General features: G+C 59.7%; 1 protein-coding gene across 3 annotated transcripts; it reads left to right on the top strand.

Annotated features, from left to right (window-relative positions):
• The first annotated feature begins 753 nt into the window (after positions 1-753).
• Positions 754-13145, top strand: LOC129529063 (collagen alpha-1(I) chain-like). Of its 3 annotated transcripts, none has more exons than XR_008674440.2 (3): positions 754-6169; positions 7360-10564; positions 12702-13145. XR_008674440.2 is itself a non-coding variant. In XM_055372667.2 (2 exons), the coding sequence occupies exon 2, from the start codon at positions 7365-7367 to the stop codon at positions 8394-8396; it is 1032 nt and encodes a 343-aa protein (XP_055228642.1). In that variant the 5' UTR covers positions 754-6169; positions 7360-7364; the 3' UTR covers positions 8397-10627. The 3 variants fall into 3 exon arrangements, 1 of the variants encoding a protein (XP_055228642.1); XR_010132346.1 differs by lacking the exon at positions 12702-13145 and having other exon boundaries at positions 7360-9002; positions 10481-10627; XM_055372667.2 differs by lacking the exon at positions 12702-13145 and having other exon boundaries at positions 7360-10627.
• The last annotated feature ends 1833 nt before the right edge of the window (positions 13146-14978 follow it).

Genomic DNA, 14978 nt, shown 5'->3' with positions numbered 1-14978 from the left:
AAGACTGGAGGGGTGGGGAGAGGGGAGGACAGCTCCTTTCCACCCTTCCCTGCTCTGGGAAAGTGGCCCCGGCCCACAGCCAGTCATGCTGCAGCAGGTGAAGGTCGGGGTGGAGGGTGAGCAGGTTCCCTGAGGATGCAGAGGAGGGTCAGGGTGGAGGGTGGGCAGGTTCCATGAGGATGCAGGGAGGGTGGGGTGGAGGGTGGGCAGGTTCCCTGAGGATGAAGAGGAGGGTGGGGTGGAGGGTGGGCAGGTTCCCTGAGGATGCAGGGAGGGTGGGGTGGAGGGTGGGCAGGTTCCCTGAGGTTGAAGAGGAGGGTCGGGTGGAGGGTGGGCAGGTTCCCTGAGGATGCAGGGAGGGTGGGGTGGAGGGTGGGCAGGTTCCCTGAGGTTGAAGAGGAGGGTCGGGTGGAGGGTGGGCAGGTTCCCTGAGGATGCAGGGAGGGTGGGGTGGAGGGTGAGCAGGTTCCCTGAGGATGCAGAGGAGGGTGGGGTGGAGGGTGGGCAGGTTCCCTGAGGATGCAGAGGAGGGTGGGGTGGAGGGTGGGCAGGTTCCCTGAGGATGAAGAGGAGGGTGGGGTGGAGGATGGGCAGGTTCCCTGAGGATGCGGAGGAGGGTCGGGTGGAGGGTGGGCAGGTTCCCTGAGGATGCAGGTGAGGTCAGGGTGGAGGATGGGCAGGTTCCCTGAGGATGCAGGGAGGGTGGGGTGGAGGATGGGCAGGTTCCCTGAGGATGCAGGGAGGGTGGGGTGGAGGGTGGGCAGGTTCCCTGAGGATGCAGGTGAGGTCAGGGTGGAGGATGGGCAGGTTCCCTGAGGATGCAGGGAGGGTGGGGTGGAGGGTGGGCAGGTTCCCTGACCCTGTACACAGTACTGAGGCAGGCCTCTCTGTCACCCAGCCCCCAGCTCCCAGCCTGCAGCCGGGTACCTGACTCGGAGGGTTCCGCAGAGCAGGCAGGCTGACCGCAAGGCCTCATAGTGCGTTAGTCTCTTAGGGATGCTGCTACCAATGACGGCAAATGGCGAGGCCTCCTGGGGTCAGGCCAAAACCAGCCTCCCTGCCGAAATCAAAGTGTCGATGGGGCTCTGCTCCTCTGGAGGCCCCAGGAGAATCGGTTCCCTGCTTCACCCCTTGCCGTGGCCGCCGACACCCCTTGGCTTGTGGCTGCGTCACTCCAGTCTCTGCCTCTGTCGCCACACTGCTCTCTCCTCCTCTGTGTCAAATCCCCTTCTCATGAGGATGCAAGTGACTGCATTTAGGGCCCACCTGGGATAATCTGGGATTACCCCCATCTCAACATCCTCAACCAAATCTTCAAGATCCTTTCCTGCCACATTGAGTCAGCCACAGATTCCAGGGTTGAGGTCCTGATACCTTTGGGGCATGTTGGACCCACTGTGCTAGGTGAGGATGGAAACGAGGCAGCCCAGGTGACAGGCAGTGGTGATGGGGGCACTGTCTGGGGGCACCCTTGGAGGGCCTGCTCGTGTCTCCCTCCATTCCCAAAGTGGGGTCCCTCAAACCCACACAAAAGGGAGGTAGAATGGGAGGAAGAGTGGAGCAACCAGGGAGCTTGGGCCCCTAGGTGGTGCTGGCAGCCCACGGCCCCAGATGGGGAGGATTTGAACCCACGAACATCAGAGCCACGAGGCCTCCAAGGAGGGGATACAGGACACAGTCACGTCGGGACTTTGGACATATATCAAATAATTGTTTAGTGTAAAATATTTGGGGCATATTTACACAAAAGTGGTACTCCTTATTTATCTAAAATTCTGATCTGACTGGGTGTCCTGTGTTTTACCTGGTGGCCCTGCCCAAGGACACAGGTGTTCCTGATGGACCCCGGCCCATCCTGGGCCTCTGTGGGGCCACATAGATGGGAGGGGCCTAGTGGGACCTGCAGGGCCTGTCTGGAAGGAAGTTGTCCTTTCACACGTGATCTGGCTAGAACTGGGGCCAAATGGGAGAAATTTGCCAGCCTGAGATGGGACAAAAGTGAAAAACAGCCCCCAGCTGGAGTTGCAGGAATCCCCCTTGGGTGGTCCCTGAGGTGCTCAGGGGTCCCCTCACCCCCATGTCCCAGTTGCAGTTGCTAACTCTGGATGACTCTGGCAGCCTTGGTCACCCAGGCACTGCTGGTGGGGGGCAAGCCCAGCCTGACTGCCATGGTCTGTGCTGGGGCCACAGTGCCCCCTCCAGGTGGGTGTGTTTCTGGGGTGGGGAGGAGCACAGGGAGGGCAGAGAGATGGGAGCACTCCCTGTTCCCACTGGGGTCCCCAGCAGATGAGAGTCCTGGCAGTGTTAGCCTGGAGGGTGGGTCTCCAGGGAGGGTCTGTGACCTCGGCTCCCCTTCTGGGGTAATGAAGTCAGGCCCAAGTCCTTGGGTCTGATGCCTGGCAGGGCTCCGGGCCTTGCTGCGCCCCTTGTGCTCAGGTAGGGGGCTGTGGGGTGGGGACCGGCAGTGGCTGGAGGAGGCCAGGATCTGGGACTGGGCTCCTGGTGTCCATCGTGGGTGGGGGCAGCACACACAGGGTGCCAGGATTGCCCTGCTGGATGCCGGACAAGGGATACCCTGTGTCCAGCCCACTGTCAGCTCTGGGGAGGGCAGGGGCTTGGCCAAAGCTGCCCTGGGGTCCCCAGCCGTCGGTCTCTGGGGAGTTCTGGTGCCACCCACACCGAGGGCAGAGGAGCTTCTGGCAGGTGAGAGACCCACCGAGGGCAGGAGGAGCTTCTGGCGGGTGAGAGACCCACCGAGGGCAGGAGGAGCTACTGGCGGGTGAGAGACCCAGGGAAGCAAGCTATGCTCGTTAATCAGGAAGGGGGGCTGGGGGGACACCGGGCAGAGCTCTGCGTTGCCTCCAGGACAGTAATGCTCAGAGCTTTCGTGTTAGGACCCTTGCACAGTGTTAAATGTCAGGGAGGTTGCATCTGCCACTGTTTGGTGTGCTAGAAACTAAACGTGTGAATATTTAAGACACGAGAAAGCAGGGGAGTGTCACACCTCTTATGGCCTCTGAGAACTCCACTGTCCAAGCGAGGACGGGAGCGAGAAGCCTCGGCATTATTGTGAAAACGGGTTTTGACCTTGGGGCTTTCTCGAAGGTTCTCGGGAGCCCCGGGGGCCTGGACCGTGCTTTGTGAACCGAGGCTTTAGGCGGCAGAGCAGCGGGGAAGGCGAGGGGTGGGGTCCCAGCTCTGGCACCTGAGGCCGGGCAATGGGGCCAGAGATGCCGCGGTGCCCCTTCTCCATCGGCGAAAGGGGGTTGTGTGGCACCTGCCCTGAGGGTCGGGCCAGGATGAAAGGAAACCACGGCCTCACGCGGCCTCTGCGGCTGCCTCTCCAGCTCCCTGAACAGGGGCTGCAGTGGAGGTGTGAGCTCTAGCTGCTCCCTGGGGCCCAGAGGAGGGTGGGTTTTTCCCCATAGCAGGTGGGGGTAGGGGGGTGGGGAGGGGCAGAGCTCACTGGGGTTGGGATCAGGACAGAACGCTCCGTGGGTGTCGGCTTGGGGAGCCTGAGGACAGCTGGAGGGCGGTGGCCGGGGTGAGGGCAGGGGACCACAGCCAGACAGTGCCCTGGAGCCCTGCAAGGCTGGGACCGTGCAGCCTCAGGGCCCCAGCGGGGTGTTGATGGATGCTTGCAGCTGGCTGGACACCTGGGCTGCTGTCTGGCTGAAGGGGGCTCCAAGGCCCAGAGAGTGGCTCTGACTGGCGGCCACTGGGACTCAGGGTCAGTCCTGGGGCCGCTGAGACCCCAGAGCAGGTCCTGAAGTCAGGGAGGGCATGGGTGGCGGAAGGAGCTCCACCCTACTTGGGTTGGTGAATAATTTTTTTTTTTTTTTTTGAGTCTCGCTCTGTCGCCCAGGCTGGAGTGCAGTGGTGCGATCTCTGCTCACTGCAAGCTCCGTCTCCTGGGTTCACGCCATTCTCCTGCCTCAGCCTCCCGAGTAGCTGGGACTACAGGCGCCCGCCACTATGCCCGGCTAAGTTTTGTATCTTTGGTAGAGATGAAGTTTCACTGTGTTAGCCAGGATGGTCTTGATCTCCTGATCTCGTGATCCGCCCACCTCGGCCTCCCAAGTGCTGGGATTACAGACGTGGGCCCCCGCGCCCGGCCGGGTTGGTGAATAATTTAAAACAGGATCCACCAAGACACCCTATTGGCGGCTTCGGTCTGCACTTTGCACATCACTGAAAAATTCCTGAGGCCTCGAGAGGCTGTGGGGCCCTGCTGAGTGGCCGAATGCCATCTGTCCCTTGCCCTTGTCTCTCCTGGGCTCCCGGTGCCCTCCTGTAACCCAGGCAGGAAGGACCTTCCCACCCCACTGCAGGTTCCCAGCGTGGCTGGAAGGGCCTGGGTGCCCCTGGCAGTCCTGGGTTTGAGCAGCGGCTTCTGGGCTCCCTGCCAAGGGGCTGGGCTTTGCGGCAGCCGGTCAGGCCTCCACAATGGGACCCCGGGGATTTCCCATGTGCTGTGACTGTGGGAATGACTGTCCTTGTGGGTGACTTAGTGTGTCCCGGAGTGGGGCTGCAGGCACAGGGTTACATCCATACCCTGGTGCGTGTGTGTGACCTGGGTGAACTGTGCATACCTGTAGGTGGCTGTGTGGGGTGCAGGGGAGAACTTGGCGGGGTGTCCTGGAGCCCCTGGAAACGGTCAGGATGTATGTGCTCGTGCGTCTGTTCATTTGTGCCTGCATGTCTGTGTGTCGGGCATCTGGCTGTACCTGTGCTGCCGGCTGGCCACCTGGAGTCAGGGCTGAGTCTCTGGGGGTGCCCACCAGGTGGCTGGACTCAGGAAGCACTGGGCAACGGTCCCTGTCCGGAAGCCAGGGAGGGAGAAGGCAGCCCGGGGGACAGGCTGGACTGGCAGGTGCATGGGCCTTGAGGCAGCTCCTGGCTCTGCTGAGGGGAGAGAAGCCCCGTCCCCATGAGAGGGTCAACCAGGAGCGTCAGGGGTCTTTGGAGGAGCTGTGAGGTCTGGCTTATCTCCTGGCTTCATGCCGCTCTGGCATCTTCCTTTGGGGGTCGGCTGGGGGAGGTGGGGAAGACCCTGGGGAGGATGTGTGAGGCTGAGAACAGCTCCAGGATGGAGAGCAGATGCAGGTGGGGTCAGCGGCCCCAAATCAGGGCCCTGGCTTGGTCTGTGGGGGCTCCGAGGCAGGGGCAGGAGGCACCAACACCCAGAGGAGGGGAGAGAGGGTCCGGGCCCTGGATGGTGTGGGGTGGGAGCAGGAAGGAAGCCGTTGCCCCTGGATCCCCTGCCCAGACGTGGGGCCTGGTTGCAGGCCTCCTGCTGCAGGACAACAGTTCCTAAGAGCCTGTGGGCCTCCTGCAGGGACAGGACTGGAGCCGTAGGTGTGGCAGGAGGCAGAGCTCCCAGGCAGGACCAGCCTGGAGGGGTTGGAGGGGCAGGAACCCATGCCCCCTGCCCTGCCCACTCCCTGAACATGTAGGGGGAAGGAGCCCCAGGCTCTGCCACACAGCCTGTCATGGGGAGGGGCTGGCAGTTCTGCCCCAGGCTCTGGCTATGAGGATCCTGCCAGCCACTGTCTGAAGCCAGGTCAGGCCAAGCCAGCTGCCAGCTGTGGGGTTCCAGGGCTCAGCTGCCTGGGGGGAGGGGGTGATGCTGAACTGGGCAGTTGGAGGGAATGGGCGAGGGGGAAGGAGAAATCCACTGAGTCCCACGGTGGGAGGCTGTAAGATCTCCTCTCTCCATTTCCTAGTCTCTGTAAACCTTTTACCCTTCAGGGTGTGGGGAGGAACCTTTAAGTATAAAAGGTTCCCTGTGGCCCCGCCCTCCCCGGAGGCTGTGGCTGCCTCCAGGGGTGGGGGTTTCTGGCACCTTAGGGGCCTTAACCGCCTCCCACTGCCCTGTCTTTACTCTGCATCTCCCGACACCCAGGCCTTCATCTTGGGTGTGAGGCGGGTGGCACACAGCGGGGTGCGGTACCCATGGGGCAGCCAGGAGCTGACTCAGCATCTTCACCTTCCCGCTCACGTGACGCCTCCTCCTGCCACCGCTGGAGACTCTTTACAAACCTCGTGCCCTTCCTCCATCACCACGATCGATCGTCTGTCTACGGTCAGCACCCCCACATCCCAGGTAAAGAGGCGGAGGTGCGGAGAGAGCCTGCAGCTGCCCAGAGCCACACAAACTAAGCTCACGGTGAGTGAAACACAGCAATGGCTCCAGTGTCCTGCGATGATGTAAAAGCAGCATTTTTCCATCAGGCTAGGAAGCAGCAATGCAGAACGCCCAGGGTTCCTTTGCTGAACTCCACTGCTGCCCCGACCCAACCTCACTCCTTGGGTGCTCCCCCACCCAGTGCCCGGACTCCTGGCTCCTTTCTCATGAAGATCCTCGGCCCTTGGCTTACGTATTCAGGAACTCTTGGGAGGAAGTCCATTTATTTATGCTGTTTCATGCTAAAATGTGAATGGCTAACATACCAGAACTATTTGCTTTTTTTTTTTTTATTTTTATTTTTTTGAGACGGAGTCTCGCTCTTGTCGCCAGGCTGGAGTGCAATGGCGCGATCTCAGCTCACTGCAATCTCCGCTCCCAGGGTTCAAGCCATCCTCCTGCCTCGGCCTCCCGAGTAGCTGGAATAATAGGTGCCCACCACCACGCCCGGCTAATTTTTGTATTTTTAGTAGAGACAGGTTTTTGCCGTGTTGGCCAGGCTGGTCTCCAACTCCTGACCTCAGGTGATCCACCCACCTTGACCTCCCGAAGTGCTGGGATTACAGGTGTGAGCTACCTCACCCGTCCTATTTGCATTTTAAGAAAGGACATTGTTAACTTACACCATGTTTTCTTTTTTTTTTGAGACGGAGTCTTGCACCGTCGCCCTGGCTGTGCAGTGGCGTGATCTTGGCTCACTGCAACTTCCGCCTTCTGGGTTCAAGCGATTCTTCTGCCTCAGTCTCCTGAGTAGCTGGGATTACAGGCACCCACCACCATGCCCAGCTAATTTATTGTATTTTTAGTAGAGACGGGGTTTCATTATGTTGGCCAGGCTGGTCTCGAACTCCTGACCTTGTGATTCGCCCACCTCAGCCTCCCAAAGTGCTGGGATTACAGGTGTGAGCCACCGTGACTGGCCTTACACCATGTTTTCTTAATGTCAGCATGACTGGCATTTGGGCTGGATGACACTGTGCTCTGTGGGGGCTGCCCTGTGCCCTGCAGGGTGCCTGGTGCCCCCCCACCCCCCTGGCCTCCACCCACTGGGTGCCATACCATCTGCCCCTCTGCTGTGACAACCAAAACTGTCTCCAGACTCGCTAGATGCTCCCTTGGGAACAAAACCCCTGGGTGAGAGCAACTGACCTAAGTGGATTTCATCTGTGTAGGTGGGATGCCAGGAAGTGGGATTAAGCAAAAGGCTGGTCTCCAGGATGGGGCCAGCTCATCCCAGCCGCAGGGATGGACACATCATGCTGTCTTCAATTCAACCAGTGGGAGGATCTGTGAGAGACCAGGGAAGAGGGGCGTGTCCGAGCCTGGAACTGGACTCACCTGGGCACCTTCCCGCGCGAGACCAGGGAAGAGGGGCGTGTCCCAGCCGGGAACTGGACTCACCTGGGCACCTTCCCGCGAGAGACCAGGGAAGAGGGGCGTGTCCGAGCCGGGAACTGGACTCACCTGGGCACCTTCCCGCATGAGACCAGGGAAGAGGGGCATGTCCCAGCCGGGAACTGGACTCACCTGGGCACCTTCCCGCGAGAGACCAGGGAAGAGGGGCGTGTCCGAGCCTGGAACTGGACTCACCTGGGCACCTTCCCGCGAGAGACCAGGGAAGAGGGGCGTGTCCCAGCCGGGAACTGGACTCACCTGGGCACCTTCCCGAGAGAGACCAGGGAAGAGGGGCGTGTCCCAGCCGGGAACTGGACTCACCTGGGCACCTTCCCGAGAGAGACCAGGGAAGAGGGGCGTGTCCCAGCCGGGAACTGGACTCACCTGGGCACCTTCCCGCGCGAGACCAGGGAAGAGGGGCGTGTCCGAGCCGGGAACTGGACTCACCTGGGCACCTTCCCGAGAGAGACCAGGGAAGAGGGGCGTGTCCCAGCCGGGAACTGGACTCACCTGGGCACCTTCCCGAGAGAGACCAGGGAAGAGGGGCGTGTCCGAGCCGGGAACCGGACTCACCTGGGCACCTTCCCGCGAGAGACCAGGGAAGAGGGGCGTGTCGAGCCGGGAAGTGGACTCACCTGGGCACCTTCCCGCAAGAGACCAGGGAAGAGGGGCGTGTCCCAGCCGGGAACTGGACTCACCTGGGCACCTTCCTGCCCTCCTCCCGACGCCCTCTCAGAATGAGGCTCTCACTGTCTCGCTCCTATCCCCACCCTCCTGTGGGGTGGGGGCCAACTCTCTCCACTTGTCTGAGTAGCAATAGGTTCTGTCTCACTTGGGCAACTACAACAGAGTAACTGACTTGGGGCCTTAAACAACAGAAATTTATTTCTCACAGTTCTGGAAACCAGAGGTCAAGATCAAGGAGCGGGCAGACTTGGTTCTGTGAGGGCCGGCTTCCTGGCTTGCAGACGATGCCTTCCCATGTCCCCACATGGCACGAAGCAGAGAAAGGGACCCAGTGCTGGTCCTCTTCCAAGGGCTCCACCCTCCTGACCCAGTTGCCCCCAAAGGCCCCCTCTCCTAACACCATCACACTGGAGTGAGGGTTTCAGCATGTGGATTCTGGGGACACATCCAGTCCACGCAGGCCTGAGTGGCCGCCTGGTCTGCTGAAAGCCACTCAGCTCGGGCAGGCCCATGGCGGCTGCCTGCGGGCCATACTCTCTACAGCCCACACCAGCGCCGCCCTCTGCAGGGGCTGAGGCAGATCCTGCTGGGTGCCGAGGGTGGCGCCCTCGTGTTTGCCGGAGGGTGTGGGGCAGCGGGCCGCCCTGGGAGCCTTGGGACTGGCCGGACTTCAGCTCTGTGCAGCCCCTGGTGTGCAGCTTGGAGAACCCAGCCTTTCTGAACCATCCACCTGGTATGGCGCTAGATGACCTTGTCCTGGATGTGGGGTGGGGAGGGCCGTGACAGCCCATGGGCCTTGCCAAGGCTGGATGGCCCCGCCCAAAGCCTACTGGACATCTGGCCAAGCAAGGCCCTGGTGAGCGTGGGCAGGACGTCGGTGGGCGGGCAGCCAGGGCACAGATGCAGCCTGCATGGGCAGGACGTCTGGCCGCTCCGCTAGTCCTGAGCTCCAGCTGCCCATGTCCTCTTGGGGTCTCCCCGGCAGCCCTTAGCCACACAAGCCCCAGGCCTGTGACTGAGGCCACATCTGGCTGGAGGCTCCAGCGACGTCCAGCCCCAGGTCAAAGTGGCCATCTGTCATCTGACAGGTTGACATGCACCTTCCTTGGGCTAGGTAGGGCTGTGAGTGTCTGTGCCCACCCCTCCCCCCACACCTTGTGCGCTCAGTGTGCAGTGGGGCAGCAGCGCCAGGCAAAACAGTTTCCCATCGGGATGAGGACCAGCTCCAGAGAAGGTGGGGAGGGGTCCCGGCGTCAGGGCCTCCCTGAGAAGACGCAGTGTCTGCCATCCTGGTGAGCAGAGGAGACAGCAAATGCAAGAGCTCCTTGCCTGCTCAGGGATGTGGGGGTGGCCGTGTGCCCAGGAAGGGAGGACGGGGGCAGAGGGATCGGTGGTCTTGGAGCATGTGGCAGGGCCAGGTCTCAGGAGCGAGGAGGCCTTGATGAGGAAAGCATTTGGGTAGCGTCGAGGTGCCAGGGAGTCTGGATGTGTAGATCCACGGTGGGGCCTGGTCTCTCCCACGAGTGAGCATGGCGCCTGCGTTCCTCACGATATATCTGCCACAGAACGGGGACGATTGCCACAGCTTCTCCATTTGCCTGAAGGCGTAGGAGGGGGCGTGTGGGAGGCCACCTGTGACACCTGTGGACCAGAGATGACAACATATGGGGTTTGGGGATGCCACGGCACAGCATCAAGCAGAGAGTTCCCTCGAGGGCCCAGAGCTACAGGTGGATTTCTGCCCTTTCCGGATGCCTCCGGAGCCACCGTAGCTCCCCAGCCGTCACAGCTGACCACGGGCTCCTCAATTGACGGTATTATTGGTGGCTGGGAAGTACAAGTCAACTCCCTCATGCAATTAGCCGGCTTGCCAGGGGCTAGGGAAGCTTACTGAGAGCCTTGGTCCTTTAGAAAAAACTGTAAATTAAATTTTTATTGACTTTAGTGTAAGATGTTAAAACAAATCAATACTTTCATATCTTAAATCTTTTCCTCACTCCCCTGCTCCCCCACAAGCGGATAAATACAGCCCTTCCTCCTCCTAATAATGTAAAATTCCTTTGCGGGGGCTGGGCCTCCCTGTCTGGGGAGGCACCTCCTGTCGCCCAAATTACAGAATTAAACCCGTAGCAGCTCTGGCCCAGGTGAGATGACTGAGAACCTGTCTTTCCTCATCTCATTTCCCCAAATTAAATGTTGTTCCTCCTCCAGGCCTCTGTGGGGTCGTCTGTTTTTCTGAAGATGCAGTGACGGGGAAGCAGCTCCCTCCGTTTCCACCGGGAGGCACGGGCCCAGGTGAGATGACTGAGAACCTGTCTCTCCTCATCTCCTCATTTCCCCAGATTAAATCTTGTTCCTCCAGGCCTCTGTGGGGTCGTCTGTTTTTCTGAAGGCACAGTGACGGGGAAGCAGCTCCCTCCATTTCCACTGGGAGGCACGGGGTGGTGGCCTGGGAGGCCCTGCTTTCCAGCGTCCGCAGGGGCTATTGTCACTGGTGCCGAGGCCCTCAGAACGCAGGCGAAGCTGAGCACCCGGGCACAGATCCCACCCATGACAGCACAGCGTCAAAAGAGCATAAAATCTGGCCTGTTCTAGCAGGGGCCACAACCCGCCGGGGCCACCAGCACCATGTAGCCGTCCTGCACAAACTCACTGTGGCAGCCCCCGCCTCCCCGATCCCGCTGCTGACAGCCCCACACAGGAGGGCAGCCAGAGGAAGCTCATATGTCTCTCAAGTCACTACCCATGCTTGGTTTCCTGGGGTTTTTGTTCGTTTGTTTGTTTTGTTTTGTTGTTGTTGTTTTTTGTTGTTAAGATGGAGTCTCGCACCATTGCCCGGGCTGGAGTGCAATGATGCAATCTCGGTTCACTGTAACCTCCACCTCCCAGGTTCAAGTGAGTCTCCTGTCCCAGCCTCCCGAGTAGCTGGGATTACAGGCGAGCGCCACCATGCCCGGCTAATTTTGTATTTTTAGTAGAGACGGGGTTTCTCCATGTTGGTCAGGCTGGTCCCGAACTCTCGACCTCAGGTGATCCACCTGCCTCGGCCTCCCAAAGTTCTGGGATTACAGGCATGAGCCACTGTACCCAGCCTGTTTTGTTTTTTTTTGAGATGGAGTCTTGCTCTTGCCGCCCAGGCTGGAGTGCAGTGGCATGATTTCGGCTCACTGCAGCCTCCACCTCCTGGGTTCGAGTGATTCTCCTGCCTCAGCCTTCCGAGTAGCTGGGATTACAAGTGCCTGCCACCACGCCTGGCTAATTTTTGTGTTTTTAGTAGAGACGGGGTTTTACCATGTTGGCCAGGCTGGTCTCGAACTCCTGACCTCAGATGATCCACCCACCTCGGACTCCCAAAGTGTTGGGATTACAGGCATGAGCCACTGCTCCTGGCCCTCATTTTTGTTTTTAATTAATTAATTTTTTCTTTCTTTCTTCTTTTCTTTTCTTTTTCTTTCCTTTTTTTTTTTTTTTTTTGAGACAGGGTCTTGCTGTGTTGCCCAGGCTGGAGTGCAGTGGTGTAATCACAGCTCACTGTAGCCTCCAACTCCTGGGCTCAAGTGAGCCTCCTGCCTCAGCCTCCTGAGTAGCTGAGACAACAGGTATGCACTAGCAAGCCCAGCTAATTTTTAATTTTTTTTTCTTTTTGAGACAGGGTCTCTCTCTGTTACCAAAGGTGGAGTGCAGTGGTGCCATCATGGCTCACTGCAGCCGGGACCTCCTGGATTCAAGCGGTCCTCCCACCTCAGCCTCCCGGGCAGCTAGGATCACAGGCAGGCCACCAAGCCTGGATAATTTTTGAAGTTTTGTAGAGAGAGGGTTTCTATGTTGCCCAGGCTGGTCTCGAACTCCTGGGCTCAAGCAGTCTGCCCACCTCAGCCTCCCAAAACTCTGGGCTTACAGGCATGAGCCGCCTGGCTTGGCCTCGGTTTTTCACTTTTGGTCCCACCATTCCAGTGCCGAGCCTGTGAGACTGGAGTCATGACCCAGCAGGACTGCACCTGCACCTGAGGGAGAGCACAGGCATGGGTTCTGGAGGGCACCGAGTCTGCTCTGTGACCTGCACCATATGGGCAGGGTTACCCTGTGGGTTCTCCCTGGCAGTGACCCAGATGTGCTTCAGTTTGTCCTCCAACTACCATTGACTCTGGGCCCCTCTCTGCGCCAGGCTCCAGGGAGAAGGACAGTTCGGGAAGCCCGGGGGAGCCCGGGCAGTAGGCGGTCACAGCCCCTGTGGTTCGCTTTCTGCTGGGGAGGGAGCCCACCAGAGGACTTTGGGGACAGATGAGCTGGCCTTGATCGGCAGGAGCAGCCAGTTCTGGCAGTACAATCTTCATGTTCTCTGGTCGCTTAGTGCAGCCCAGTGACGTGGGACACTGGGGAGGCCTTGAGGTTACTTGCCTGGAGGAGACCAGAGAAGGGGCTGGGCTTGCAGGTTCCGGGGAGAGGATGGTGCTGGAGGTGCTGAAGGGACAGCGCCCACGTGGAATCCGCTGCCGCCCTGGCCGCCTGGGCAAAGACCGACTGTCTCCTCCGCTGGAGCTGGGCACCACGTACGTCTGAATTCTGCTCATCCTCTCTGGAGTCCTGTCGATGCGGTCTTGGCAAAGATTGCTTGAGCCTGAACGCTTTTCCCATCTATTTTTACATAAATGGAATTCCTCCTGCTTGGATGAAATTTACCCCAACTGGGCATTTTCACGACCCACTTTGCCTGGGCACAGAGGAGGGGACAGGGGGCAGGCATGCGGGTAACCAGATTGCTGACAATGTAGCCCGTGGGTGTGCAAGACACAAAATTAAAAACATAAATGATTAATGAGCTAGCTCTTTGAAAGGACATCCTAAACAAAGGAGGAAGCAAAGATTTTCAAGCCTTCATGCAGGATTCGCTTTCCAGAACCTTCCAAGGTGTGGCAAAGCTGCTGGAGCCAACACCATTTGTAGACGGGAGAACCGCGAGCTGCAGGGTGCAAAGCTCCACCTGCATCCCGAGCCGGCCCCTCCAGCCTGGCATCCCCGCGGGGGATGCCACTCTTGGCCACCCCCAGGAGGCTGTGAAGCCAGCCGATGGCTCCCCAAGACCTCAGCAGGGTGTTCCCCTTTTTTTTCTGAAAAATAAGATGAACAGGTTTGTCTCTCCCAATGTCCTGGACACCAGAGCACCTTAATCCTTACTCCCATCTCAGCTCTGGTGCATCTGCTAAAATGGGAACTGGGGTCACTTTTCCTTCATCCTCTGTGGATCAGCCCTGACCTTGGGTCCCACTGGGCTCTGACATCAAACCTGAGATGATGCCTCCCCAGGAGAGGTCACGTGCAGCCCGAGCACTGCCGAGGGGCACCGGATAGTCTGGGGCTTCCCCCCACAGGATGAGGGGCCCCAGCCCTGCAGGGTTTACATTTCGAGCTACGGCTGCTCCCTCGGGTCTTCTGGTGAGTGGGAAAGACCAGCGGCACCAGCCAGCGTGTGCAGGGAGATGCCGCGGTGCTCTCTTCCTTCTGCATACTTAAGTCCTCTCCTTCCCCTGAACGCACCAGGCTGGTGCCTCCTCCCTTAACAATGGAGAGAAACCGCAGCCGCTTGGGGCAAGCCCACTTCATGCTGGTAATCACAGCCAACGCGTGGGCACAGAGGCGGGGAGGTGGGGATCCAGAACGTGCCCCCGGATATGCACAAGCTTGTGTAAGTTGCCGTCTATCCCCAACGTCCTGGATAATGTACAGGTTAGCATTCTGCCTGCACCGACCCTTCTGTATTCAGCCTAGTTAAAAACAAAACAACAACAACAACAAAAACAGGCCCCGTGGCCACTAGCTCTGGAAACCAAAGGGCAAACACAACTCAAGAGCTCACCCTGCACCAGGGTTAGGGCTGTTTTATGAGCAGGTCACCTGCGAGGACGGCGCCAGCGATTCAGCAGAGCGCCTTTCTCTGGGTAGAACCCATGGTGCCAGGCGAACGCGCAAACAGGCTGGATGTAGTCAGAGACGCACTCGAAGATGACACCCCTCCTGGATGTGCAGAGGAAGGCCCAGTGGCGGGGCACCTCACGGGGCGGGCAGCACTGAGCCGCAGGGGTCCCTTGGTCTCCCAGCAGCAGCTCCAGAGGGACCCCTCCCAGGACACATGGCTGCCGGCAGGGGGGAGGCCACCTCTGCGCACTTGCCCCCAAGGAAACACCGTCCCATCTGTGTCCAGGAGACGCAGATCTGCCTCCTTTGTCCCGAGGTGTGGCACTGGGCTTCCTGCTGGCCTGTCTGCTGCCCTGGGGCCACCCTCCAGTCCCTGCCCCTGCCACAGGCCCCTTCTGGGGTCCGCATAACTAAGTCCAGGCCCCTTGGGGGGCTTCAAGGCCTTCTAGGAGTGACTCTCTCCCATCCCCCACCCCATGGCCCTTGCTCCTCTTCTTGCCTCCGGGCCTCTGTGGCCACCCCCTTTCCCCTGGGCTGCTTTCCTTGCAGGGCGCCTCCAGCCTCCACAGACCCTCCCTGCACACACCCTGGGGTCTAGGGGGTCCTACTGCCTGGGCAACCCTGACACCGAGAGCATGAGGTTACCATGGGCTGAGCCCCAACAGAGTCTTGGGGAGAGCCCCTACCCCCATCCCTTCCCGGAGGCGTCCACTCCCAGGGACCAGCTGAGAAGACTCTAGTCCTGCTCAGGCGGCTGGGCACCGCTCTGGTACCCCAGGAGCGCTGGGGCCACCAG

Source organism: Gorilla gorilla, chromosome 21 (genome assembly GCF_029281585.2).
Source record: "Gorilla gorilla gorilla isolate KB3781 chromosome 21, NHGRI_mGorGor1-v2.1_pri, whole genome shotgun sequence".
NCBI lineage: Eukaryota > Metazoa > Chordata > Mammalia > Primates > Hominidae > Gorilla > Gorilla gorilla.
The sequence above is the reverse complement of the archived record's forward strand: the minus strand, read 5'-3'. Positions and strand labels throughout refer to the sequence as shown.

Bases quoted from the DNA above. Each gene is read 5' to 3' on its own strand.
- LOC129529063 (XM_055372667.2), top strand. From the start codon at position 7,365: ATGCCAGGAAGTGGGATTAAGCAAAAGGCTGGTCTCCAGGATGGGGCC.